The following is a 27,449-nucleotide window of genomic DNA, read 5'->3' on the forward strand; positions in this document are numbered from 1 at the left end:
GCGCTTCAAGGGACACACCGCCAAGTGTAGTGACTGTGCGTCTTGTGGGCGAAACCCCGGCAGCCGATCGCGCACAGCAGCGTCCCCCACACGAACAGCCGTGGGTTGAGCGACCGAATTATTATTATTATCGTATCTGTTCTTTGGAAGGAGTTATTAATACCCCCCACCCCACACCCCACCCCCACCCCCCACCCCCCCCCCCACCCCCCCCCCCCCCCCCCCCCCACCCACCTCCCCACTGGAAAAGCAACCCTTCCGACTGACCGACCGACCCGCAAACCAACAGGTTCCTACTCGCTGCTGGGCAAACACAGGAGTGACGCGGAGGGAGTAAGGAGGTGTAGTGACTGTGTGTTTCGTGGAGGGGAGGGGCTTCAGAGAGAGAGAAAGAAAAGAGGACAGTGTCTCTTTAAGAAGTGGAGTTGTTCCATTCGCATTCACAGACACTTTGCAGTCAAACCCTTTCCACGTACAACCGCCCAATCCCCAACCCCACCCCCCACCCCCCAACCCCCCCCACCCCCCCCCCCCCCCCCCCCCCACCCCCCCCCCAACCCCTACCCCCCAACCGCCCAATCCCAACCCCACCCCTACCCCCCCACCCCCCAACCCCCCCCCACCCCCCCCACCCCCCACCCCCACCCCCCCCACCCCACCCCCCAACCCCCACCCCCCCCCCCCCCCCCCCCCAACCCCTACCCCCAACCGCCCAACCCCCCCACCCCCCCAACCCCCCAACCCCCCCCCACCCCCAACCCCCCCCACCCCCTACCCCCAATCCCACCCGCACCCTACCCCCAACCGCCCAATCCCCACCCCCACCCCCACCCCCCAACCGCCCAATCCCCACCCCCACCCCCAATCCCACCCCACCCCCACCCCCAACCGCCCAATCCCCACCCCCTACCCCCAATCCCCACCCCCACCCCCTACCCCCAATCCCCACCCCCACCAACCCCCCCACCCCCACCCCCCAACCCCCACCCCCAACCCCCCCACCCCCACCCCTACCCCCAAACCCCACCCCCCCACCCCAACCCCCACCCCCCAACCCACCCCCCCCACCCCCAATCCCCACCCCCCCCACCCCCAACCCCCCCCACCCCAACCCCCCCAACCCCCAATCCCCCCACCCCCCCCCCACCCCCAAACCCCAACCCTCCAACCCCCACCCCCCCCCCCCCCCCCCCCCTCCAACCACCCCCCCCCACCCCCAAACCCCCCACCCCACCCCCCAACCCCCCCACCACCCACCCCTCCAAACAACCCCCAACCCTCCAACCCCCCACCCCAACCCCCCCAATCCCCCCCCCCCCCCCCCCCCAACCCCCACTCTCCAACCCCCCACTCAATCCCCACTCCAATCCCACCCCCCCCCCCCCACTCTCCCCCCCCCCACCCCCCCCCACCTCCCCCCCCCCCCCCACTCCCCCCCCCACCCCCTCCCCCCCCCCCACTCCCAACCCTACCCCCTCCCCCCCCTCCCTCCCCCCCCCTCCCCCCCCCCACTCCCCTCTCTCCCCCCCCAACCCCCCACTCTCCAACCCCCCACTCCAATCCCCCCCCCCCCCCCCCCCCCCCCCCCCCCCCCCCCCCCCCCCCCCCCCCCCCCCCCCCCCCCCCTCTCTCCCCCCTCCCCCCCCAGTTGCAGTGGACCGGCCCTGAGCCGCTATTGGTGGGCTCCGGGGCTCCTTATTGCTGTGCGGCGGTGACGGCACTATTTGAAGTGTATACGGAGTACTCAGTGATGTGCGGTGTCGGAGCGCAGACAGTGCGGCGTCTGTGTCACTCTCTGTGTCACTCTCTGTAGCCGCCGAGAGCTGTGCAGCCACAGGGGGAGGAGACTCCACACACAGACACTCACACACAGACACAGACAGAGACACAGAGAGACACAGACACCCAGACACAGAGACACAGACACCGAGACACAGAGAGACACAGACACTCAGACACAGAGACACAGACACTGACACACAGAGAGAGACACAGAGAGAGAGACACTGAGACACAGAGACAGACACAGAGAGAGACACAGAGAGACAGACACTGAGAGACAGAGAGACACAGACACTCAGACACAGAGAGACACAGACACTCAGACACAGAGAGACAGACACTGACACACAGAGAGAGACACAGAGAGAGAGACACTGAGACACAGAGACAGACACAGAGAGACAGACACTGAGACACAGAGAGACACAGACACTGAGACAGAGAGACACAGAGAGAGACACAGAGACACAGACACACACAGAGAGACACAGAGAGAGAGACAGACACTGAGACACAGACACACACACACAGAGAGACACAGACACATACGCTCTCTCTCTCTCTCTCTCTTTGCCGTCAAAGATCGAGCAGAGCAGTGGGGAGGAGGAGAGAGGGAGAGGGGAGGAGAGGAGAGAGGGAGAGAGGAGAGGAGAGGAGAGGAGAGAGGGAGAGGAGCGGTGGGGAGCAGTGGAGAAAAGGAGAGAGGGAGTGGGAGAGGAGGAGAGGAGAGGGAGTGGAAGAGAGGAGAGAGGGAGTGGAAGAGAGGAGAGAGGGAGTGGAAGAGAGGAGAGAGGGAGTGGAGAGAGGGAGTGGAGAGAGGAGGAGAGGAGAGGGAGAGAGAGAGGGAGTGGAGGAGAGGAGAGAGGGAGTGGAGAGAGGGAGTGGAGGAGAGGAGAGAGGGAGAGAGAGAGGAGTGACATGAGACAAACCCTCTGCGGATCTAAACACCAGAGCCGCTCCGCTCCGCCGCCGCCCGCGAGCGCCGTCACTCCGACCCTCACGATGCTGAGCGCTCACACCGGACACCTCATACACCCCGAGTACCTGCAGCCCCTCTCCTCCACCCCCCTCAGCCCCATCGAGGTGAGTCTCCCCCCCCCCTCCCCCCCCCCTCCCCACCCCCCCCTCCCCCCCCCCCCTCCCCTCCCGCCTCGGGTGGGGGGGGTTGGGGGTGGGGGGTTGGGGGGGGGGCAGAGGAAAGGGGGTAAAAAAAATAACTGCCTTCACCCCCTCTCCCCCTCTCTCTCTCCCCCTCTCCTCTCTCACCCTCTCCCCCTCCCCTCTCTCTTCTCCCCCTCTCCCCCACCCCTCTCCCCCTCTCTCTTCTCCCCCTCTCCCCCACCCCTCTCCCCCACTCTCTCTCTCCTTCTCTCCCCCTCCCCCTCTCTCTTCTCCCCCTCCCTTCCCCCTCTCCCCCACCCTCTCCCCTTCCCCCCCACCCTCTGCCCCTCCCCCCACCCCTCTCCCCCACCCTCTCCCCCTCTCCCCCACCCTCTCCCCCACCCTCTCCCCTCCCCCTCTCCCCCCCCCACCCCTTCCCCCACCCTCTCCCCCCACCCCCTCTCTCCCCCACCCCTCTCCCCCTCTCCCTCTCCCCCTCTCCCCCACCCCCCACCCTCTCCCCCACCCCCTATCCCCCACCCTCTCCCCCTCTCCCCCTCCCCCCACCCCTCTCCCCCTCCCCCCACCCCTCTCCCCTCTATCTGTCCACACGGTGTTGGATCTGTTTTGTTAACGATACTCTCCTGAAACCAAAGGTTTGGCTTCGAGGTCTCTCAGAGCCATTTCTACCCGAAATGGAGTGGCCTTTGACTTCAAAATAGATCGACTTTCTGGTGGTGGTGACAACAACAACAACAACAACAACAGCTGCATTTTGACACAGCGCCTTATCATCGCGGCTTCGCGACGTCTCAAAGCGCTTCACGGATTGCGCCGTGAAAGCGGAGTGACTTGTCTGATTTTTCGGAGCCAAAGGCTGTGACATTTCTCTCTGTATCTCTCTCTCTCTCTGAGAGCCTATTGTTTTGTGTGGGGGTCTGGGGGGGGGGGGGGGGGGAGTGTGGGGGGGGGATGGCGGGGAGTATGTGGGGGGGGGATGGGGGGAGGAAGGGGATTTAGTTAACTTTGTGCCCCTCAAAGTCTTGGCTTTCCCGACGTGAAAGGCGCTCTGTAAATGGAATCTTGTTGTTGTTGTTGTTGTTGTTGTTTCTCAGAAATAGCACAGACGGGGGGTTATTTATGTATGTGCTCGGCACACGCACACACCGACACTGGCGGATACTGTGACCAACACACGGGGGGTGTGGGGGGGGGGATGGGGGGGGAGTAGTGTTTCAACAGGAATTCATTCAGTTTAGGTCCCGTGTGTTTGTGTACGTGTTTGTGTGTGTGTGTGTCTGTGTGTGTGTGTATGAGTGTGTCTCTGTGTGTGTGTGTGCGTTTCTGTGTGTATGAGTGTGTGTGTGTTTCTTTGTGTGTGTGTGTTTCTGTGTGTGTGTGTATGTGTGTGTGTATGTTTCTGTGTGTATGTTTCTGTGTGTGAGTGTATGAGTGTGTGTATGTTTCTGTGTGCGTGTGTGTGCGTGTGTGTGTGTGTGCGTGTGTGTGTGTGCCTGCCGCATTTCTCTTGCACATTATTTCGCCCCCGAGTTCCTTCAGATCACGTTAACAATAATAATCATCTTTGCGCCTTATGGGCGTCTGTTCTTCGAGACGTCTCAAAGCTCTTTGCGAAACAGACCGTGACGTGGAGCGACTGTGTATGTTGTGGCTTCACCTCCTGTGCAACGGGGCTGTAGCATTGCGTTGGAAACTAAACTACCAAATAGATGTGGAGGTAAAAGTAAGGCAACGGGGCTCCAATCGGGACAATGGGGCTCTGGCCCGCAAAAATACACAGTCACTACACCCTACAGTATATTCTGCGAAGCGCTTTGAGAGGTCTCGAAGACGTCAAATGATTATTGTCGTTATTATTTCCCAATCGTTGGCTCATGGCGTCTATTTAAAGTCACAGCGGGGAACCCAAAAGGTGGAGATGGAATCATTTCGAAGGATTCTTTCATGGCATTTGGTCTCGAAATGACCTCTCGGGGGGTCCCGGTGGGATCCCGAACCGGTTACAAATGCGGGAGGTGTTTCACTGTCACAAGGCATCGCTGTTAACCCTGCACGGTCTGAGGGATTATTTTTGGCTGAAAACAATCCTAATATTAATAAGAATAAGAATAATCCTAATCCACGCATTCGAAACAGTGCCTCATCACGTCTTCGAGACGTCTTGAAGCTCTTCGCAGGACACACTGCAGAGCGTAGTGACTGTGTGCTTTTGCGGGCGGGCGCGGGTGGATGGATGGATGGATGGATTGAGTGACCGAGTATATTCGTGATGAGCGAGGACTTTATTCCGTTCTTCTGTTGGATTTCAGCTGGATGCCAAGAAGAGCCCTTTGGCTCTGTTGGCTCAGACCTGCTCCCAGATCGGCAAGCCGGACTCCCAGTCGTCCTCCAAGCTGAGTTCCGTGACCTCCAGCGGGCTAAGCGAGAAGGAATCCATTCGTTCCTCTGCCCTGAAGCGTGGAGACTCTCCCGTCGACGACAAATCCAGCTTCAAGCCTTACTCCAAAGGGGGAGAGAGCAGGAAGGAGGGCGGTTCCAATGGCGGGGCGGATAAAGTGGGATTCCGTGTGCCTAGCGCCACCTGCCAGCCGTTCCCGGCCCGTCCGAGCTCTCCTCCCTCCATCAGCTCCAGCTCCAGCTCCCCGACCCACAACGACGGCAAAGGCGCCGAGGTTCCTGACAAGAAGGAGCTGGATTCGGGCAAGGCCTGCTCGGAGAGCCCTCCCCACCCCGGCCACAACCGGGTCAACGCCTCGGAGACCGGCCAGCACAGGGACAACCCGTCCGGGGGGGGCAAAGGCGAGGCTCCCGGGCTGGGCTCTGGCCATGTGGCGCCCGTTTCCCCCTACAAACCCGGCCACTCCGTGTTCCCTCTGCCTCCATCGACTATGGGGTACCACGGGTCTATCGTCGGAGCCTACGCCGGTTACCCCTCGCAGTTTGTGACCGGGATAGACCCCAAGTCTGGCTTGGTGGGCAGCCAGTTATCGGGCACTTTGGGTTGCGGCTTGACCGGGAAACCAGCTAACACCAGCCCCCTGACTGGAGCATCTCCTCCGTCTTTCATGCAAGGACTGTGTCGGGATCCTTATTGCCTGACCTACCACAACAGCCCTCACCTCGGCAGCAACGCATGTTCCTCCTGCATCCACGACCCTTCGACGTTAAAGTCCGGATACCCCCTGGTCTACCCATCGCACCCGTTCCATTCAGTGCACTCGTCCGCCCTCTCTACCAGCGCTCACCCCTTGTACACCTATGGCTTCATGATCCCAAACGACCCCATCCCTCATATATGCAACTGGGTTTCTGCGACCGGACCTTGCGATAAGCGCTTTTCCTCCTCCGAAGAACTGCTCAACCACCTCCGCACGCACACTACGCTTCCCGGGGTGGATAAGCTGCTGGCCGGGTACCCTGCCTCCAGCCTGGCCAGCGCCACAAGCTGCCATCTCCATCTCCCTCAAGGGGCCCCAGGAAGTCCTAATGCTTTGCCCGGATCTCTGTCCTTGAGGAGCCCGCATAGCCTTGGGCTAAACAGATACCAACCCTACAGCAAAAGCCATTTGCCGGGTCACGGTGCACCCCCAGGGCTCAATGGCCTCTCTATGCCAAACGCGGGACCTTACTATTCGCCCTACGCACTCTACGGACAGAGGCTGACATCGGGATCTGCCCTCGGATATCAGTGACAAGACAGCTCGCAGTTTGACCACAATGGGGACTGACCCCCTTATTTATTTACTGTATGTTAGCTGAAAGCATTATCCCACAACTCAAGCTCTAGGTATGCAGCGCAAATGTATCTCGAAATAACTTTTCTTCCTTTTCGACATTTTCTTTTTTTTAAGGTTAACTCTTTTATTTAAATGTTTTCTTCTCTCTCTCTCTCTCTCTCTCTCTCTCTGGGGGCGGGGGGGAAGGTTGGGGGGGGAGAAGTGGGGGGGCGCGCGGGGGGAGAGGGGGGAAGGGGGAAATAACGATCTGCATGCATCTTACTCCATCATTTGGCGTATGGTTTGAGATTTCGCTTATTTTTAATTTGTACAACGGAAAGAGATGTAATATTTTTTGTATTATATTTGAGGAAACCTGATGGCAGTCCTATCCAAATGGGAGGTCTTATTTTGTTATTAAATGAGAACTTGATTATATTTACATTTTTGTGCCTTGTCCCCATAATTCGTGCCGCCGCTGTTTGACGTTTCCAAGGGGGCGAAGCCTCAGGCGAGTTTCCTTACTCCGCACTCTGTTTAATCGCCCGCAAAGGTGGCGTTGTCGCTCAAAAACCGAACCCGATTTGCTCGCTCAAGCCGCGGCCGTCGGTGTGGGGGGACGCTGCTGGCCGCCGCGTTTCGCCTGCCCACAAAACACACAGTCACTACGCTTTACAGTCTATTCCTGGGAAGGGCTTTGAGACACCCCAACGATGTGATACAAGTGCGATATCAAATGCAAGGATTGTTATAGCGACGAGTTGGCTGGTGAGTGAGAGAGGGAGTGAGTGAGAGAGGGAGTGAGTGCGTGAGGGAGTGCGTGAGGGAGTGCGTGAGGGAGTGCGTGAGGGAGTGCGTGAGGGAGTGAGAGGGAGTGAGTGAGTGACGCACAAATGTGAAGGAAAAAATACATTGTCTCTCGCGCCCTCTGGTGGGAGACTAAAGGCAGAATGAAGCCGATTATCGACCACAAAATATACAGTCACTACACTTTGCAGCCTATCCTGTGAAGGCTTGAGAAGGCGTTGAATCAGACGCAAGGATTATTATTCTTACTATGCGGTTCTTTGTGCTCAAAAGGCTGCGATCGAGGGGATTTAACCGCCGCACCACACCTTTTCCTCGGGCAAATCAGACAGAATTGACCTGTTTTTTTTTGCTGGATCAAGTTTTTTAGGTTGGGTAAAGTTGTGGTTTATCCCTGAGTTGGTTGGGTGGGAGGGAGGGGTGGGGGGGGGGATTGATTTCCCGGTAGCTCGGCGGTTAGAGCTCTCGCAAGCTAGGGAGGACCCAGGTTCGATTCCCGCCCAACCTCGGGCGTAACCTCGGGCGAGTTTCCTTACTCCAGACCCCCGATATTGATCCCTCAAGAGAAAGAAAACACTAATAATTTGGTGGCTTGAATCCACGACCGGTTGTGGGGACGCTGCTGTGCGCAATTGGCCCGCCGCGTTTCACCCGCAAATATATACAGTCACTACACTTTGCAGAGTTTCCTGTGAAGCGCTTTGAGATGTCCCGAAGGTCCAAAGATTATTATTATTATAATAATAATAGAAAGAGGGAGAGGCCCAATCGAGCTTTTCCATTTGAAATACAAATATTTTTTGAAAAGGCCGTCTTGATTCTAAATATATATATATATATAGATAGATATAAATATATATAAATCTAGCTTTGTGCTTTGACGGTGTGCTTTGAAACCTGTCCTGCTCTGCGGCTGTACGCGTAAACCCTCAGCAATTAACAATACTCTGGCGATAATATATTTACTAGTCGCGGGAGAGTTGTTTCAGGACGTCTCGTTGCCTTTGGGGACGTTTGTCACAGTTGTTTTCGGCCTCTCACCTCCTCTCGCAGGCCACGTTCCCAACGTGAACTGGAATTATCGTCGGGAAACAATGATAACGGCTGGATTTTGAAAGATCTTTTGTCTCCCTCTATCCCTCCGGCTTGCCCCCCCCCCCACCCCCCCACCCCACCAGCCCCCCACTTCCTTCCACATATTCAGATCGCTACGGGCTACGTCCACCCTGTTATGGCCGTTCTGCTCTCGTACCCGCAATGTTCTCGATCCAGAGACATGTAGGTGATAATAATAATGGTCCTTGCATTTGATATATCGCCTTATCGCGCCTACGAGACGTCTTGAAGTACTTCACAGGATATACTGCAAAGGGGAACAGAGGCGTGTGTGTGCGCGCGCGCGTGTGCGTGAAGTAAGGAAACTTATCCAATGTTTCGCCCTGACCTGACCTGACCCGCCCGGGAATCGAACCCGGGTCCTCTCGCTTGCGAGGCCGAAGAGGGCTCTAACCCCTGAGCTACAGGACTCCGGAGAGGGAGATGTCTTAACGTTTGCCAAAAGCTTCTCGTTTGTGTTGCTGTGGCCCGAACCGCGTGAATTGGTGGACTAATTTGCAGACGAGACGTGCCATCGGAGCAGCTTGGAGGGCGACCGGAACTGTGTGCTTTTTGTGCGCGAGTTGGGATTAAAATCGTCTTCACAACGGCCGCAGATCTTCACCTGGAAACCGAACCGAGCCACGCTGCGCCAAGCGGACTGTAAAGCCAGACCTCAACCGATTCTCACGAGTAAAACCAGACGCCAGATTTTGAGCCAACGAGACCAGGTACATCTACTTTGTAATTCACAAAACGTGCAGCTGCGAAGTATGTTTAATGTTTTTTTATCCGACGCTATTCTGCTCCAGTCTGGGTCGCAGATTGGCGACAACACCGATACGTCTCTTCACAGCTTTCCGACAAGGCTTTTTAAAGCAGATCGACAACGACGGTCACGTTTTGCATCGCGCCCTTCACGTCCCGTAAGCGCAGGACAGTCAGTGAGGTGTCGTCTCAAAGCGCTTCACAGAATACACTGTAAAGTGAATCGACTGCGCGTTCTGTGGGTGAAACTCAACGTTACGTTTTAACGTATTTTAACACGTTTGTCTTAAAACTTTCTGTCGAAGCTGAGCTGCTGTACGAATTCGGGGCGAAACAAATCTTGGGTCTTTTCTTTTAGACCAGATGAGAAAACCTCGTTACAGCGACGCACTTCTCTTGCTCCCGACACATTTAAAACGGAATGGTCTTTAACTACCCGGACGCCGCCTTTGCTACGGAGGAATGAATCATTCATATCTGAATCTGTCGGGTCTGTAAATCTGGAAGCATAAAACTTCTAACGTCACGTTTGAAAAGGGTTTGGCACCGTTCATTTCCGCCCGAGCAGTTTTTTTTATAACGAATAATAACTCTTGCATTTGATACAGAGCCTCATCGTGTTGTTGAGAAGCCTCGAGGCCCTTCGCGGGATGTACTGTAAAGTGCAGTGACCGTGCATTTTGTTGGGCAAAGTACGGCAGTCAGTCGCGCACGGCGACGTCCCGCAAATAGCCCTGGAGTTATTGGACCAAATGTTATCGTTGACCAGACTCGCGGGAGAGAGAAAGTCACTTCTCTTCTCAAATGGGATCTTTAACATCCAACTGACCCAGGCATCTCAACCGAAGGACATCACCTTCGACAACACCACACTCACACCCCCACCCCACCGCCCCCCCCCCCAGCACTGCATTGGAGCATCATCTTAGACTATGCGATTCCAAGTCCTGACTTGAGGCTTGAACCCCAAAAACCTTCTGACTCAGAGGCGAGAGAGAGAGAGAGAGAGAGAGAGAGTGCTACCACTGAGCCAGGCTGACACACAAACTATTTCCCCTGGAAAGCGATCCATCAATCAACGAACAACCAGGTCCCTACTTACTCCCGGGTAAAGCAGAGGCGTGTGGAGTGCGGAAATTTGCCCGAGGTTTTGCTCTGCCCGGGAATCGAACCCGGGTCTTCTCGCTCTAACCACTTTGGGGACATTTTTGCAGTCGTAACATGGGACATTTTTGAGACCTCGAGTTAACTTCCAGTGCAGAGGAAATGATTAAGGCTGTCCATATCTTGGGTTCTTTCAACAATAATTATAATAATTGCATTTGACATAGCGCCTGATCACGTCGAGACGTCTAACAGAACGTACCGTCAAGTGAATTGACTGCACTTCGCAGCGCAAAATGTGGCATCGCACTATGCAACCGTTGTATTTTGAAGACCCCTATCAAGTCGCCACTTAACCTCGCGTCAGCTTCAATGAGCGACGAAATCATTTGAGCAGTCCCATACAAGTCCAAATTCCGGCAGAGGTTTGACGAAAGATCGCCTCTCCAAACGAAAGCATCGCTGCGGAACGTTTCGAAGCCAAGCGAGCGGCGGCACCCCACCAGAACGCAGACCCAACTTGGACCCAACACGTGCTATCGAACACAATGCACTCATTACGCGCTCACAGATGAATGTGGAATGTTTTAACCGAGTGAAAACGCATCCGCTGAACTCTCGCGTCCCCGGATACAAAGTCGTAGCCGCGAATCTATCTGAACGAAAACCTATTTCAGCTCCATCTTAAAACGAGCTCTATATTTATGATTATTATAATAATAGTAGTAATAATAATAAGGCTTCCATTTGCTGCAACGCCTTGTCACATCTTTGGGACGTCTCAACGCACTCGGCGGAAAATACTAAAGTGTAGTATATTTCGTGGGCGAACCGCGGCAGCCGATCGCGCCCAGCAGCGTCCCCCCCACAAACAGCCGTGGATTTACGAAGGCGTTCGCGCTTAAAGCGACGTACGATTTCCTCTGAGTACAGCGCAATGGCAATTTGCCGAATGGAGCAATTGCTGGGAGGCGTGTGCCGAGATCTCGGGCGATTGCAACCGCCAAGACCTGAAATTCGTTCATAAATCTGTCGACGCGATACGTGAATTTTACCAGTTTGTGCAAATGCCAATTGTTTAGTCTAAGTGGCGACTTCTAGTCCCTCTGTGATTTACTTCGTTCGCTAACCTCAATGTTCGAGAGCTGAGTATTGTGTTGGTATCTTCCATCTGCTCACTCTTTAAACATCAGGAATGTATATTCATTTGCTCGTAACTCTTCCAGATACGACTCAAACTGGATTTCTCCTCTCTCTTTCTCTCTCTCTCTCTCCCCCACCCGTCTCAAAGGAATGTGCAGCGGTACAAACAGTCGGAAGGAATGTTATTGACTAAACAAAATGATGGGTGATCGAATCCTTCTGTTTGCAGTCAAACTCGTAGGAGTATTCCCCATTTCTAATCGGTCGGTCACCCAATCCACCAACAGTCGTGGGTCGAGTGACCGAATTATTATTATTATTTGTTTTAAGAGATTAATAAATCTGCCATCGACTCAAAAGATGGCAGAGCAAACAGTGAAGCAGTGAGTCAACCTATTGATCTGACTGGTAGAGCAAGTTTCCTTACTCCCCCACCACACCCACCCCCCCCCCCCCCCCCCACACACACACAACACACGCGCGCCTCTGTTTATCCGCAGTCAGTAGGAACCCGGTTGTTGGTCAATTGTTGGATCGCTTTCTCGGGGGAAATAATTCCTTCCAAAAAAAAATGAGAATCATCAATAAATAATTGGGTCACTCAACCCACGGCTGTTTGTGGGGGACGGGGTTTAGTGTGTGTGTGATGGGGAGCCAGTGGGGGCTGGCGAGGGCTGGGGTGATGGGGGGACGGGGGTTAGTGTGTGTGAGGGGAGCCAGTGGGGGCTGGCGAGGGCTGGGGTGATGGGGGACGGGGGTTAGTGTGTGAGGGGGAGCCAGTGGGGGCTGGCGAGGGCTGGGGTGATGGGGGACGGGGTTTAGTGTGTGTGAGGGGGAGCCAGTGGGGGCTGGCGAGGGCTGGGGTGATGGGGGACGGGGTTAGTGTGTGAGGGGAGCCAGTGGGGCTGGCGAGGGCTGGGGTGATGGGGACGGGGTCAGTGTGTGTGAGGGGGAGCCAGTGGGGGCTGGCGAGGGCTGGGGTGATGGGGGGACGGGGGTTAGTGTGTGTGAGGGGGAGCCAGTGGGGGCTGGCGAGGGCTGGGGTGATGGGGGGACGGGGTTTAGTACGGATGAGTAATGCGGGAGTGGGGGAGCAATGTGGTGGAGGTGTCTTTCAGGAGAGATTCTTTCCAACCCTGAAGGCGACGGTCAGGGCTACACTGTGCTGTGGCTCAACTGTGTGAGCTCTTGCTGCTAATTACCGGCCCAGGAAGCTCCGTGTGTTAAAAACTCCTGCTTTAAGTTCCGCAGAGAAGCGGAGCTTTAGACGGCTCAAAAAAAAGAACCCTACACATATAGGAAACCATCCCGCGAGGTCGAGTTAATCGCGGCAACTGGCAGTCTCTACCTACTAAAGCCGGATACTTATTTGCATCTGAGGCTCTGTATTTGTTTCAATGAACAGCTCTTTCATGTATTCTGTAGGTACAAATGAAGCTGTCGAGCCTGATCAAGCACTTGACGTGACAGTCGGTGGGAGTCAGGACCCATTGAACAGAGGGTTCTTGTGTGTCACAGCTGGCTGACACATCCCATAATACACAGATTGATGACTCTGAAAGTGGATCCAGGACATTTTGCAGGTCTATTTTGGGTGAAAACATTTCTTGAAAGATCTTGAAAGGAACTGGCAGTTAGCGGTGGACATGATTAATGACTTGGCTTGATCGGATGGAGCTCTCCCAGTGCCAACAATCTCTTAACAGGCTCAAACATGTTAGCCCTTGTTTTTCCCGGAAACAGCGTGAAGGACAGGCTTGCATATGGAAAAGCTTAAAAATAAATTACAGCTAAAGAGGAGGGGAGCGTTGTGCAGTCAGTCGGAGAGGCTATAGATCTCAGCGCGAGCTAAAAAGAGAGAGAGAGGAGGGGGAGGGGAGGGGAGGGTCAATGTGATTTCAGGAGTAAAGAATTTTTCCGGGAACTTGTAAAAGACCTGATTCAGGACGGCGATCAGATTTGCTGGAGAAAAAAAACAGGTTTAGGGCCAGCTCTCTCGTGTCAGCTCGACTCACCGTCATAATGATAATAATCCTGGCGTCTGACACAGCGCCTGATCGCGTCTTCGAGACGGCTCACAGCGCTTCGCGGGACACGCTGCGAAGCGAATCGACTGTGTGTGTCGTGGGCGAAAGGCGGCAGCCAATTGCGCACAGCGACGTCCCCACAAATGATTGGGGTTTTTTTTAAACTTGGAAGGGAATTTTATAATAATAAATAATAATAATAATAGCGCTTTTCACGTCTTCTAGACCCCCAAAAAGCAACCCATCAATCGACTAACAACCAGGTTCCTACTGACCGCTGGTGAACAGAGGAGTGTGGAGTAAGGAAAGTTGATTAAAGTTTTGTCCTGCCCGGGAATCGAACCCGGATCCTCTCGCTTGTGATGCAAGTGCTCGAACCGCTGAGCTTCACAGGACTCCACAAACAGGTTTGCCTCCACTTGCTCCGGTTTTCCTGCCAAGTCAACAACTTGTGACACGTAGAGTATATTTATTACAGGAACGACAACCTGTTAAAAGATTTATCCTTTATCTACTTTCCAAAAATGCTGCGCGAAAACAAACAAAAGAAAGTAAATCCTTTCGGACTTAACACTCCGAAACCTGTTCGTAGAGGCAAGAGGTTGACGGGAAATTTTCTCCTGAGGAAGAGGGCTCAAGTCGCAAAGTGCGGCTGAAACCCACGACCGTCTGGTCTCGGTGTGAGAGAGAGAGAGAGAGTAACTCGCTGAGCCCGACTGAGACATATTTATTGCTATCAATGATTAGCATTCCAGCAAGTGGAGCATATTCACAGACAGGAAGCACGTTCAGTGATGCACAGCAAAGTAAACCCCTTTCCGCAGCCAAAAAAAATTGAAGGCTTCGAGGAGCGCTTACGCAGACAGAGACAGCGCTGCGAAGGTGGGATACTTTCTCTGTGTGAAAGTAAGTCATCAGTGAATAATGAGCTATTAAACCGATCTGTTGAGAGCAACAAATAACACATTAGCATCTGAAAAAAAGGGGAATGGAGACATCAATAAGCTGCTGTGGGAGCATATTCCCGGGCAGACAGGCGGAAGTATTTCCAGTGAGATGTATGTCTCTCCGAGCAGAAAGGCTCTGAAAACCTAATTGAACGTCCCCAGTCTGACACCTGTTTCAGGTGCCACTTCCAGCAATAACCTTTCCCATCGCTTTGTACGTGCAGTCTTTGTATTTGTGGAGTCTTTGTATTTGTAGCTCAGGGGTCCGAGCCCTCGCCTGGCGAGCGAGAGGACCCCCGGGGTTCGATTCCCGGGCGGGTCAGGTCAGGGCGAAACGTTGGGCAAGTTTCCTTACTCCCCCCACACACACCTCTGCTGAACACTTAATCGAGGTACCAGAGGGGCGTTGGCTCCTGTTGGATTATAACCAGGTTCTTCAAAGGGTTGGAGGACGAGAGGAGGAAAGGGAAGAAAAGGGAGGAACAGAGTTCACAGTTGCTGCCCGCAGGAAATTATAGAAACACCAAAAAACAGGAGGAGGCCATTCAGCCCGGCGAGCCTGTTCCTCCATTTCATGGCTGATCTGTAGAGAAAGAGTTCGCCATTTCTGTCTTGGGGCTAAAACGTGTCTTTATCTTCCATATTTCCCCGCAAACAATTTTGGACCACTGGGCGCCCTCAGCACGACAGCATCCACAGACACCGCAGCGAGGGAAAGCAGAAGGAAATCCAATACTCCGTGGGTTCGGGAAGAGGCGGTGGGAGGAGAGTTATGAGCAAACCACAGCCACCTCACATTCCTCCAAGTCCAGCGCCCATTAAATGGTCTGTTAATAGGCCACTTCCAGTAGCTCAGTGGTTAGAGCCCTCGCCTCGCAAGCGAGAGGAACCGGGTTCGATTCCCGGGAAGGGCGAAATGTCAGGCAAGTTTCCGTACTCCACACACACGCACACACACACTCGCACACGCACACACCACACGCCTCTGTTTACCCAGTAGCAGCCCCCGGGTTGTTAGTCGATCGCTTTTCCGGGGATAACAACCCCTCGAAGAAAAAAAAATTGGTCACTGAATCCGTGACTGTACGTGCGGACACCGCTGTGCGCAATTGGCCGCTGCGTTTCGCCCACAAAATACACAGTCAAAGGAAAAGTTCCTACTGACTGCCGGTAAACAAAGGCTGTGTGTGTGTGTGTGTGTGTGGGTGGGGGGTGGGGTGGGGGAGGGTAAGGAAACTTGCCCAACGTTTCGCCCTGATCTGACCCGCCCGGGACTCAAACCCGGGTCCTCTCTCGCTTGCGAGGCGAGGGCTCTAACCCCCCCCGAGCCACAGGGAACTCCAGGAATCGAAACGGTCTCTGTTAATACCAGTACAGCGAGTCGGAAATAAGTCCCGAAAGGCACGAAAGTCGACTGTATTTTACATTTTTTTTTACCCTCCCGTTCGACTGACGCAGACGGGAAACCAGAACCCAGTTTAACTCGGGACATCCATCTTGTGGGCAGCGCTGTGACCTCTCACTTCACTTCACCATTTATTCCTCGGCTGTTTGCAACGTGGAATGTTAAAACATTCCCCAAACTCCGCAAACTGGGGCCCTAGCTATTCCCCCACCCCCCCCCCCCCCCCCCCGGGCCAGGCCGGTTGCAAAAGATGATTTATGGTGTGTGCGCGCACTTCAGATACAAAAACACGGCTCTTAATGTCTCTCGACCACACATCATCTGCAGGTTCAAAGTCAATCTGGATCATATTTTAAGTCTGTAACGTTAAACAAAGTCTCCAGTTGCTCTGCAGTTTTGTCCGACAGCTGGTCCTTAAAGAGTGACCAGAGCCCTTCATGTTGTCAGGGAGTGATTAATGACCAACTGCCTCGGAATTGGCTTTATACTCAACTCCGCATTGTTTGCGCTGACAGTTAATGAGGTTAGACATACTTTTAAGCAGCACTTTATTAAGGTGGTCGTTTATCTTGACTGTATTTCAGCCCACGCCAAAAAGCAAGAGGAGGGGGGGGAGGGAGGGGGAGAGAAGGGGGGAGGGGAGGGGGCTGGGGGTTGGAAAGAGTGCATGGTTTCCTGACAGACAATAAATTTTTTTTAAAAAAAAACCATTGTGGGGTTACTCGTTGAAATGTTCGGGCCTTTAAACCTCACCCCCACCCCCGTCGCTCACACACATGCCGGTCGCTCACTCGACGAGAAACTGGGGGGGGGGACAAATGGCGCGACGAGGATCAATCAACGTTACGTCACTGAAGACCTCTCCGCCTGCGGCTCGTTAATGCCCCAACAATCACTGCGGCCGTTTAAGCCGTTGTTAATGATTGAAGCAAAGTTACACTAAGCGGCGGAGCTGACCTCAGCCATGAGCCATGATGGTCTACAGTGTAGACTTCCCGTGTAGCCCCCTCTCCGGCCCTCCACCCCCTCCTGATCCCAACCCCCAGCTCGGGTCCAATCCCCTGACGGTCCGGCGGCTTGGGACATTCTCCCGACGTGAAAAGCCCCGCGTAAGCATCACGTGTTGTTGTAGCCGGGGTCCCAGGGTTGGGCCGTGTAAGAAACAGCTCCACATTATAAAGGAAAGCCGGTCACGCGGGTATTCTGGAAAGGAGGAGATCAAATTGGCCGAAGGGGCCTTTTTCGACCACAAAATATACAGCCAATCCACTTCACAGTATCTCCTGTGAAGCGCTTTGAGACGACTCAAAGAGGTGATGAGATGTTATATTAAAGACAAGGATTATTATTATTATTATTATTATTATTATTATTTGACCACAATCTGTCTCACGATGATGTGGAGTTTGTGGAGAGGGAGCGGGTGGGCCCGGGTGAAATGGAGGTGGGGGTGGGGGTGGGGGTGGGCGGGGGGAGCGCGGGTGAAATCGTGCTGAGGGGGCCACCGTCAGTCGGACCACCCTGACTCGAACAACACATTCTGCTCTGCCTCCAGACAGCACTTTAAACACGTTCACCGGTTTAATCCTTCTGCGGCTCTCTTGGGGCGAATGGTTCCTAACCTACGGGTAGACGTGGAGTGAAGGTGACACTTGCAGACACCGGATCACATTCTCATGTCAGGAAAATTCATGTTTCTCAAACTCTGGGTAACGCCAGGAGAGAGGCGGGGGGGAAAGGGGGGGGAAAGGGGAAGGGGCACAAGATCAGAAAAATAATCACATTTCAAAGACCACAATTAAATCTGTCAGGTCATGTATAATGTGAATTTAACACAGCGGGGAAAATATCCCGCCCGCTGTTTTTAAGCCCGGATCACCTGTTTTGCCACAATTCCGCGCTCGCCGACCAGAAATGTTCACTTCAAAGGCCCCGGTGACGAATGGGTTGGGAATTCCTGGCCGGCGAACCCAACCAGCAAACTTCAAAGGTGGTGCAAGGATTGCGGGGCGATCGGAAGCGATTGTGTGAAGCTTTTGTTGTCGAGCGATTCGATTCCCGGGAAAGTTTCCCCCCCCACACACACTCTCACACACACTCTCTCACACACACACACGCACACGCGCCTCTGTTTACCAGCGGTCGGTAGGAACCCGGTTGTTAGTCGATTGGCGGATGGCTTTTCCTGGGGGTAATAACCCCTTCAAAATAATAATAATGATAATAATTTGGTCGCTCAGTCCACGCCTGTTTGGGGGACGCTGCTGTGCGGCGTACAGGACTGGAAAAGTCTGACTGATGGATTAACTCAGGCTTGTGAATCAACATGTGTTCTGCGTCTTATTTAAAAGCCCCCCCCCCACCCCGGAAAAAAAAATAAGGATTCCAGCCTCCGCGAAGGATCTGACGATGATACCAACAATCCGGCGTCTTATCACCTCGGAAGGAAGTGCTTCACTGCCTCTATGGTGTAATAGTGACTGTGTATTGGTAGGCGAACGGGGCAGCCCAATTGTGCCCAGCAAACCCCACAAATGATTGATTTTTCCGGGGGGGGGTAGCGATGCGGGACCTTTTAAACCTCGGTTTAACGTTTCATTCGAAGGACGGCGTCTCCGAATAATGCCACACACACCCCACCCCCGCCCCAGCACTGCCCGTTGGGGATTCGACTAAGCCCATGAGAGTTCAAGCCCCACAAACCTTCTGAGTCAGAGGCGAGAGCGTCATCACTGAGCCAAACTGACACACACACACACACAAGAACGTCACCGGGCGGCGATTTGAGCGGAAATGTCCCAGATTTCACTGGAAGCCATGAAAGAGCGGCTTGAACAGGACCCCTCCGCCACCTGATGCCCTCCGCCCCAATCGCCCCGTTCCTAAAGACATCGGATTCCAGTCAGGAGCTTGAAATTGCTGAGAGGCCCCTGTGAGATAAAGAAAGTCACCGAAGCAGCTTAATGGGTTGTCCTCCTTCTGTTCCTACATTCACTGAGAGCCGCAAAGGCCTGTGATTGACTTCTCAATCCCCCCCACCACCCACCCCCGACTGGCGACAGGGAATGAGTGACTCCTGCTGGAACGTGTGCTTGTTTGGACGTCGCAGAATAAGGCTCGACTGTCGTTCCCATCCCAACACCCTCATAGGCTCTTGGAGTTTTGTCAAATTGACGCACTAATAACTTTCGGAAGGGACGTCGGATATATATTTGTAATGGGAATGCTTCCAAGGCTATGGGGTAAGAGCCGAGGAGTCAGACGAGTGAGATAGCTCTCCTGAAGAGCCAGCACAGGCGCGATGGGCCGAATGGCCTTCTTCTTACACCCCGTGGCTCAGGGGTTAGAGCCCTCGCCTCGCACGCGAGAGGACCCGGGTTCAATTCCCGGGCGGGTCAGGTCAGGGCGAAATGTTGGGCAAGTTTCCTTACTCCGCACACACACACAGACACACACACTCGCCTCTGTTTACCATCAGTCAATAGGAATCCGGGGTTAATAATCCCTTGAAAATAACTAAAATAATAATTTGGTCACTTCAACCCACAGCTGTTTGTGGGGGACGCTGCTGTGCGCAATCGGCTGCCGCGTTTCGCCCACAAAACGCACAGTCACTCCACTTTACTGTGTATCCTATGAAGCGCTTTGAGACGTCTCGAAGACGTGATCAGGCGCTGTGTCAAATGCATATCATTATTTACATTCTATGATTCCGGGTCACACCTTCACACCTCTCTCGAGCCCTCAAGGGACGCGGAGACAATTATAACCCGATCTGCGCCCTTGACTGAGATGGGAAACTTGGCAACGGACTGGAAGGACGTGGGAGACTCATCCGCGGACGGGGCAAACAGAGGCGGAACGCTGAGCTTTCGCACCGGGACCGAGCGGGGCTGGCGACGGAAAGTCCGGCCGCACACGGTCACGCCGTCCCGCCAGCGAGCTTGACAGCAGCGCGGCATAAAAATACGGCGCGGCGGACGCAGAGAGGGCGAAAGGCACCCGATTTCGGGTGATCGACGCCACAGTACAACAGCAGCCGACTTGCGTTTCTTCCCATAGCGCCCGTCACCCCCATTTACCAACCAAACAGTCGCAGAAAAACGAACGACTTCATATAAGGGGCTGCGGTTTTCCGCACCGGGTGTATACCCGCAAGGACCGGTTTCGATGACTGTAGGGAATCAGTTCCGCCCTCGACTGCAGCGTACATTTATAGTGTCTGAGTGGAGGGTCACTGCCATCCTGTGGCCGAAGCGGTAATAGACTAATAAAACAATATACGGGGGCGACCGAGAACAAGAATAGTTTGACCCGGCGCCTTATCACGTCTTCCGGGGGCAACTGCTTCACGGGATACGCTGTAAAGCGTAGTGACCGTGTGTGTTTTGCGGGCCCATCGCGGCAGCCAATTGCGCGCAGCGACGTCCCCACAAACAGCCGTGGGTCGAACGACCCAATTATTATTTTTCGAAGGGACTACTACCCCCGGAAAAGCGATCCGTGAATCGACTGACAACCGGGTTCCTGCTGACTGCCGGTCAACAGAGGCGTTCGCGTGTGCGTTCGCGTGTGCGTGTGGAGTGGTTAGAAGGAAACTTGCCCTGACCTGACCCGCCCGGGAATCGAACCCTGGTTCCTCTCTCGCTTGCGAGGCGAGGGCTCTAACCCCCCCCCCCCCCCACCCCCGCCCGAGCCCCAGCCACGTCCGAAAAAGCTCGTGGCTATCGCCCCGCCGTCTAAAAGAAAAATCACTGGGACGCCGCGACGGCGTCAGAAAACATTTCGGTCAACCGCGGACATCTTTAATCAGGTCCCCGCGGCAGAGGAGGGTTTGAGTCCCACCGCCACAACAACAACGACTTGTACGGCGCCCTCCGCGCAGGTTTAGCGGCCTCGGAGCGCTTAGTCCCCGCTGCGGGCCGGGCTCAATCTGTCGAGGCGAGCGAGTCTCCCTTCCAGAGCGAGTATCTGGGCTGTCCGCCGCCGGATATATTCTTCCTGCTCCACGCTCGCCTCCCGTAGAACCCGGGTCAGTCCAGCCACCTCCTCCTGCCCTCGAGCCACCTGCCAAACCAACGTGTGAGAGGCCACGAGCCATTTGGGGTCGCTCAGTCCCACCCCGCTGTTTGCGGGGTGTGGGGGGGGGGGGGTGGGGAAAGGGAAGGGGGTGGGGGGGGGGGTGGATGTCGCTGTGCGCAATTAGCTGCCGCGTTTCGCCCCCGCGGGGTTCACGGTCACTACGCTTTAGGGCGTGTAGTTTGGGGTCAACAGTCACTGCGCCTAAAAGTACCGCGGAAAGCGGAACTTTTTTGCCCGCAAACCCCACAGTCACTACACTTTCTAACGCTGCGATTGTCACAGTATGTTACTGGAATAATATATATTTATGACTCGTACCGTTATTATTGTGATACCGTTGACCTTGTTACTCACCTCTCGGATCTTCCGAGCCATGGTTTCCGTGTCCCCGCGAACCTCGACCGCCCTCAGCTCCGAGATCACGGCCTGGATCTCCCTCATGGCCTCCTCCATCGACCCTGAGCGGCAGACGTTAAACATGGGCGTCCGGGTGTGTGTGTGTGTGTGTGTGGGGGGTGCGGGGGGGAAGGGGGGGCTTCTCGCCGGGCGCAAATGGCTGCCGCGTTTCGCCCACAAAACACACAGTCGCTGCACTTTACCGTCTGCCCCGTGAGGCGCTCGGAGACGTCTCGAAGACGTGATCGGGCGCTGTGTGGAACGCAAGAATTGTTGTCATTATTATTATTATTATTATGATGATGGCCTCCCACTCACTGTTGGTCTCCGCCACGACTCTCGAGGCCTCGCCCACGTCCCTCTGGGCCTCTCGGATCTTGTCGGAGACGGAGGCGCACGCCCTCCCGGCGGAGACCATGGGATCGGCCCCCAGGCTCGGGACCCGGGTCCTCAGGATGGTCAGGTTGAGGGGGAGCCAGCTCTGCCCTCGGGCCACCTGCAGCTCCCGTGCGGCCTACGGAGACAGCGGGAACGGAAGGGGTGGGGGATGTTTTGGTGCTCTCTCTCACTCTCTCTCTCTCTCTCGCTCGCGCTCTCTCTCTCGCTCGCGCTCTCTCTCTCGCTCGCGCTCTCTCTCTCGCTCGCGCTCTCTCTCTCGCTCGCGCGCTCTCTCTCTCTCGCTCGCGCTCTCTCTCTCGCTCTCTCTCTCTCGCTCGCGCTCTCTCTCTCGCTCGCGCTCTCTCTCGCTCGCGCTCTCTCTCTCTCGCTCGCGCTCTCTCTCTCGCTCGCGCTCTCTCTCTCTCTCTCTCGCTCGCGCTCTCTCTCTCTCGCTCGCGCGCTCTCTCTCGCTCGCGCGCTCTCTCTCTCTCTGACCCAAACGAATGCGTGCGCTCAAGCCACGGCCGGCTGCAGGATAAGTCTCGATAATTAACCCCCTCCGCCAGAAGTGGGGCTCGAACCCACAATCATCGGCCCCCGCGCCCCCCCCCCTCCCCCACACCCGCTCCCCACCGCCGGGATTACCTGCAGGACGCCGGTGGCCTGGGCGTTGAGGCTGGCGGCCGTGTCCGAGGTGGGGGCCGTGGTGAGGGCGGTGGCCGCGAGGCGCTGCCGTAGCCGGTCGGATTCCGCCGCGCAGAGCCGGCTGAGCGCGGAGACCGTCTCCGCCAGAGAGAGAGCGCGGCGGGAGGTCACTCCAGCCCCTGCCACACACACACACACAGAGAGGGGTCACTACCCCCGTAACCCGGTCACTCTCCCCCCCCTCCCCCCCGTAACCCGGTCACTCTCCCCCCCACTCACTCCCCCCCCCCCCGTAAACCGGTCACTCTCCCCCCGTAACCCGGTCACTCTCCCCCGTAACCCGATCACTCTCCCCCAAACCGGTCCTCCCACCCGTTAACCCGGTCACTCTCCCCCGTAACCGATCCTCTCCCCGTTACCCGGTCACTCTCCCCCCGTAACCCGGTAACTCTCCCCTCGTAACCCGGTCACTCTCCCACCCCGTAACCCGGTCACTCTCCCCCCGTAATCCGGTCACTCTCCCCCGGTAGCCCGGTAACTCCCCCCGTAACCCGGTCACTCTCCCCCCATAACCCGGTCACTCTCCCCCCATAACCCGGTCACTCTCCCCCCCGTAACCCGGTCACTCTCCCCCCATAACCCGGTCACTCTCCCCCCCGTAACCCGGTCACTCAGGTCGGGGGTACCTGCGACACTTTGCTGGAATGTCCCGAGGGCTCGCAGTGTGCTCCTGGCATCGGATTCCGCTGACCGGGCTCGGCCCTCGACCAGCCCCCGCCTGGCCGCCAGGACCCCCGCCTCGCGGACCAACCCCCCCACCGTGGCCTCGGGCTCCGACACCTCCCCATCCAGCGCCCCCAGCCTTCCGGTGAGTTTCGACACGTCCCCCCGCAGGGCGAGCAGTTCCTCCAACCGAGACTGCGTCTGTGGGGTGGGGGCGGAGGGGGGGACAGGTCACAGAGACGACAGTGTTTCTAAGAGTGGGGTTGATCAGGGCTATGGGGAGAGCGCGGGGGAGTGGGGTTGATCAGGGCTATGGGGGGAGAGCGGGGGAGTGGGGTTGATCAGGGCTATGGGGAGAGCGCGGGGAGTGGGGTTGATCAGGGCTATGGGGGGAGAGCGGGGGAGTGGGGTTGATCAGGGCTATGGGGAGATGAGCTACACACACACACACTCACACACACTGCTACACACACACACACACACACTCACACAGAGCTACACACACACACACACCCACACACACTGAGCTACACACACACACACTCACACTCACACACACTGAGCTACACACACACACACTTACACACACTGAGCTACACACACACACACTCACACACACTGAGCTACACACACACACACACACACATACATGCACACAGATACACACACAGATACACACACACAGATACACAGATACACACACACGCGCACAGATACACACACGCACAGATACACAGATACACACACACAGATACACACACACAGATACACACACGCACAGATACACAGATACACACACACAGATACACACACACAGATACACACACGCACAGATACACAGATACACACACACAGATACACACACACAGATACACACACACACAGATACACAGATACACACACACAGATACACACACACAGATACACACACACACAGATACACACACACAGATACACAGATACACACACACACAGACACACACACAGATACACACACACAGATACACACACGCGCGCACAGATATACACACGCACACAGATGCGCACACGTGCACAGATACGTACACGGTGAGGTACACGCGCACAGAGGTACACGCACAGGGAGGTGCTGTGCTGTGACCCCCACTGTCCTTCCCCCTCAGCTGCGGGAGCTGAGCGAGGTGGGGGCTGAGGGTCTGGCTCGGGCGCGGGAGGCGCTGAGGGTGGGGGCGAGGGCCGAGGCTGGCATGGCCGCCCTGGAGACCTCTCTGCCCACCCTCCACGAGGCCCGCAGCCTGGCGGCCGCCAAGACACAGCGGTCAGAGCGACTGGAGAGAGAGGCCCAACGATGGGTCAGTACAGCAGCCACATCTCTCCAAGGTGCTCCCTCCTGCACTCCCACTAGCCCCCCCCCTCCCCCGTGCTGGTTACTAGCCCCCTGCGCCTGTCACTGGCCCCCCGCGCCTCCCACTAGCCCCCTCCCCCCTGTGCTGGGTTACTAGCCCCCTGCGCCTGTCACTGGCCCCCGCGCCTCCCACTAGACCCCTCCCCCCTGTGCTGGCCCCCCGCGCCTGCCACTGGCCCCCCGTGCCTGTCACTGGCCCCCCGCGCCTCCCAATAGCCCCTGCGCCTGTCACTGCCCCCCCCTGCCACTAGCCCCCGCGCCGCTGTGCTGGGTTACAGCCCCCGCGCCTGTCACTAGCCCCCTGCGCCTGTCACTAGCCCCCTGTGCCTGTCACTAGCCCCCCGGGCCTGTCACTGCCCCCGCACCTCACTACCCCTGCGCCGGTCACTAGCCCCCCCACGCCAGCCACTAGCCCCCTGCGCCAGCCACTAGGCCCCGCACCTGTCACTAGCCCCCTGCACCTGTCACTAGCCCCTCGGGCCTGCCACTAGCCCCCTGCACTTGTCACTAACCACCTGGGCCTGTCACTAGCCACCCTGCACCAGCCACTAGCCTCCCGCGCCTGTCACTAACCCCTGCGCCTATCACTAGCCCCCTGTAGCTGCCACTAGCCCTCTGTGCCTGTCACTAGCCCCTTGTAGCTGCCACTAGCCACCACATACCCTAACTGCCCTGTTGGCTCGGCAGGGCTCCTGCGGGCTGGGCTGGGCCGGCTACGGCAGCTGACGGAGCAAATGGAGGAGGCGGAGGTCGCAGCTGAGAGCCTGAGCCGGGGGGCGATCGGGCGGGTACAGCGACAGGCAGAGGCCACGGGCAACCTGAGGGGCAAGGTGGCGGCAATGGACGGCGCCTACCGGGAGTGCCAGGCGGTAAGCCATCTCTCGTGGCTCAGGGGGTAGAGCCCCCGCCTGGCGAGAGGGAGAGGACCCGGGCGGGTCAGGTCAGGGCGAAACATTGGGCAAGTTTCCTTACCCCCCCCCCCTTACCCCCCCCTTACCCCCTCCTCCCCCCTCTCCACACACCCACTCCTCCGGTTGTTGGTTGACTGGTGGACGGCTTTTCCGGGGGGAATAATCCCTTCAAATAAATAATAATAATTAGATGGTGTGCGGGACTAACAGGAGGAGGATTTGGGGGAGAGTGGGGTGGGGGGGTGGGGGAGTGAGGGGGTGAGGGGGTGGGGGGAGTGAGGGGGTGAGGGGGTGGGGGGGAGCCGGGGATGTGCCAGAGAGCGAAGGGGTATAACTGAACACGAGCGAGTGTCGAGGATCTCGGAAGTCCAGACGTTTTGGCGATGGGGAGAGGGCCAGAAGGGTCAGAAGGGGGTGAGGTTAATGGGTAATGGGGTGTGGGGGGGGTGGGGGGTGGAGGTCGGAGGGGGGAAAAAAATCTCTGGACGCAGAAGGCAGTGGGGATGTGGAATTCTCTGGGAGGCGCAGTCCGCAGATTCTCTTAGTGACCGCAAGAGGAGAGAGAGGGAGAAATGTTGCTCTAACCCTCCCGTGTGGTCGAGCACTAACCCCCCACCACCTCCCACACTCTCTAACGCCCCCCCCACCCCCCCAACCCACCCTCACCGCCACTCCGGTGCCTCACTCTCTCTCTCGCTCTCTCTCTCTCTCTCTCTCTCTCTCTCGTGCGTCTACTCCGATCTCCAGACGGCGAGAGCAGCGGCCGAGACCGGGCAACGGTTAGCCGAGCGGGCGGAGGGAGAGCGCCTCCTGCTGGCCAACCTCAGCCGACGCGTGAGGGAGACCCTGGAGCAGACGCCACGGTTACGCGGGGACCTGGAGCGATACGCACGGGTACCAAACCATCTCGGTTGGGTTGAGGGGTGGGTGGGGGGAGGCGGCGGGGGTTGGGGGGGGGGGGTCGGGGTTGTGGGCATGGAGCAGGGATTGAGGGGAGAGAGTTCCAGAGTGAGAGAGAGAGAGAGAGTGGACGTGGGAGCGGTCGCGAGAGAGAGAGTGAGAGAGAGAGATCGCTAATGGGAGAGAGAGAGAGTGATGGATAGAGAGAACGAGGGTGTTCAAAAGAGAGCGCGAGAGAGTGAGTGAGTACGTGAGGGAGTACGTGAGGGAGTGAGTGAGTGAGGAGGGAGGGAGTCTCTTCTTTGAGTAAAATCCTCTCTTCCGCCCGGTTTAACCACAGCGTGTGGAGGCGTTCGGAGGAGACCTCCGAGGGCCGCTCAGGGACTGGCGGGTCTGGGGGCGGGAAACACGGGACACAGCCCAGAACCTCACAGCAATCAGCGGTGACGTCCAACAACAGGTAACAGCACAGAGTAAAGGTCCCTCTACACTGTCCGTCCGTCCGTCCACACTCCCAGGTCAGGGTTAGAGACGGTACTCTCACACTCACACGCACACGTGCACACACACGCGCACACGCACACGCCTCTGGTTACCGGCAGTCAGTAGTAACCCGGTTGTTAGTCGATTGGCGGATCACTTTCCGGGGGTAATAATCCCCTGAAAATAAATAAGATAATAATTTGGTGGCTTCAACCCGCGGCTGTTTGCGGGGCGAACGCTGCTGTGCGCAGTCGGCTGCCGCGTTTCGCCCACAAAACACACAGTCACTGCACTGTACAGTGTACTGTGTGAAGCGCTTTGAGACGTCACCGCGATGCGATCGGGCGCTGTGTCAAATCATAGCGTCACGGAATTACACAGCGCAGAAGGAGGCCATTCGGCCCATCGTGTCTGTTCGCTCTGAGAAAAGAGCTTCCAAATCAAACCCCCCCCCCGTGCTCTCCCCCCATAGCCCTGGTCAACCCCACTCCCCCCTGCGCTCTCCCCCCATAGCCCTGATCAACCCCACTCCCCGCTCTCCCCCATAGCCCTGATCAACCCACTCCCCCGCTCTCCCCCCATAGCCCTGATCAACCCCACTCCCCCGCCCTGATCAACCCCACTCCCCCGC

General features: G+C 56.6%; 1 protein-coding gene and 1 long non-coding RNA gene across 2 annotated transcripts; one reads left to right on the top strand and one right to left on the bottom strand.

Annotated features, from left to right (window-relative positions):
• Window positions 1–2,648: 2,648 nt before the first annotated feature.
• On the top strand, window positions 2,649–6,759 carry LOC103171849 (zinc finger protein 703-like). Its single transcript, XM_042344510.1, has 2 exons — window positions 2,649–2,865; window positions 5,214–6,759. The coding sequence occupies exons 1-2, from the start codon at window positions 2,701–2,703 to the stop codon at window positions 6,594–6,596; spliced, it is 1,548 nt and encodes a 515-aa protein (XP_042200444.1). The 5' UTR covers window positions 2,649–2,700; the 3' UTR covers window positions 6,597–6,759.
• Window positions 6,760–20,895: 14,136 nt separating this feature from the next.
• Window positions 20,896–21,777, bottom strand: LOC121851016. Its single transcript, XR_006085817.1, has 3 exons — window positions 21,713–21,777; window positions 21,353–21,456; window positions 20,896–20,983 (listed from the first exon to the last, which is right to left on the bottom strand). It is a non-coding gene; the product is annotated as an uncharacterized LOC121851016 (long non-coding RNA).
• Between the last annotated feature and the right edge of the window lie 5,672 nt (window positions 21,778–27,449).

The sequence above is a fragment of the Callorhinchus milii genome, unplaced genomic scaffold (assembly GCF_018977255.1).
Source record: "Callorhinchus milii isolate IMCB2004 unplaced genomic scaffold, IMCB_Cmil_1.0 Scaffold28, whole genome shotgun sequence".
NCBI lineage: Eukaryota > Metazoa > Chordata > Chondrichthyes > Chimaeriformes > Callorhinchidae > Callorhinchus > Callorhinchus milii.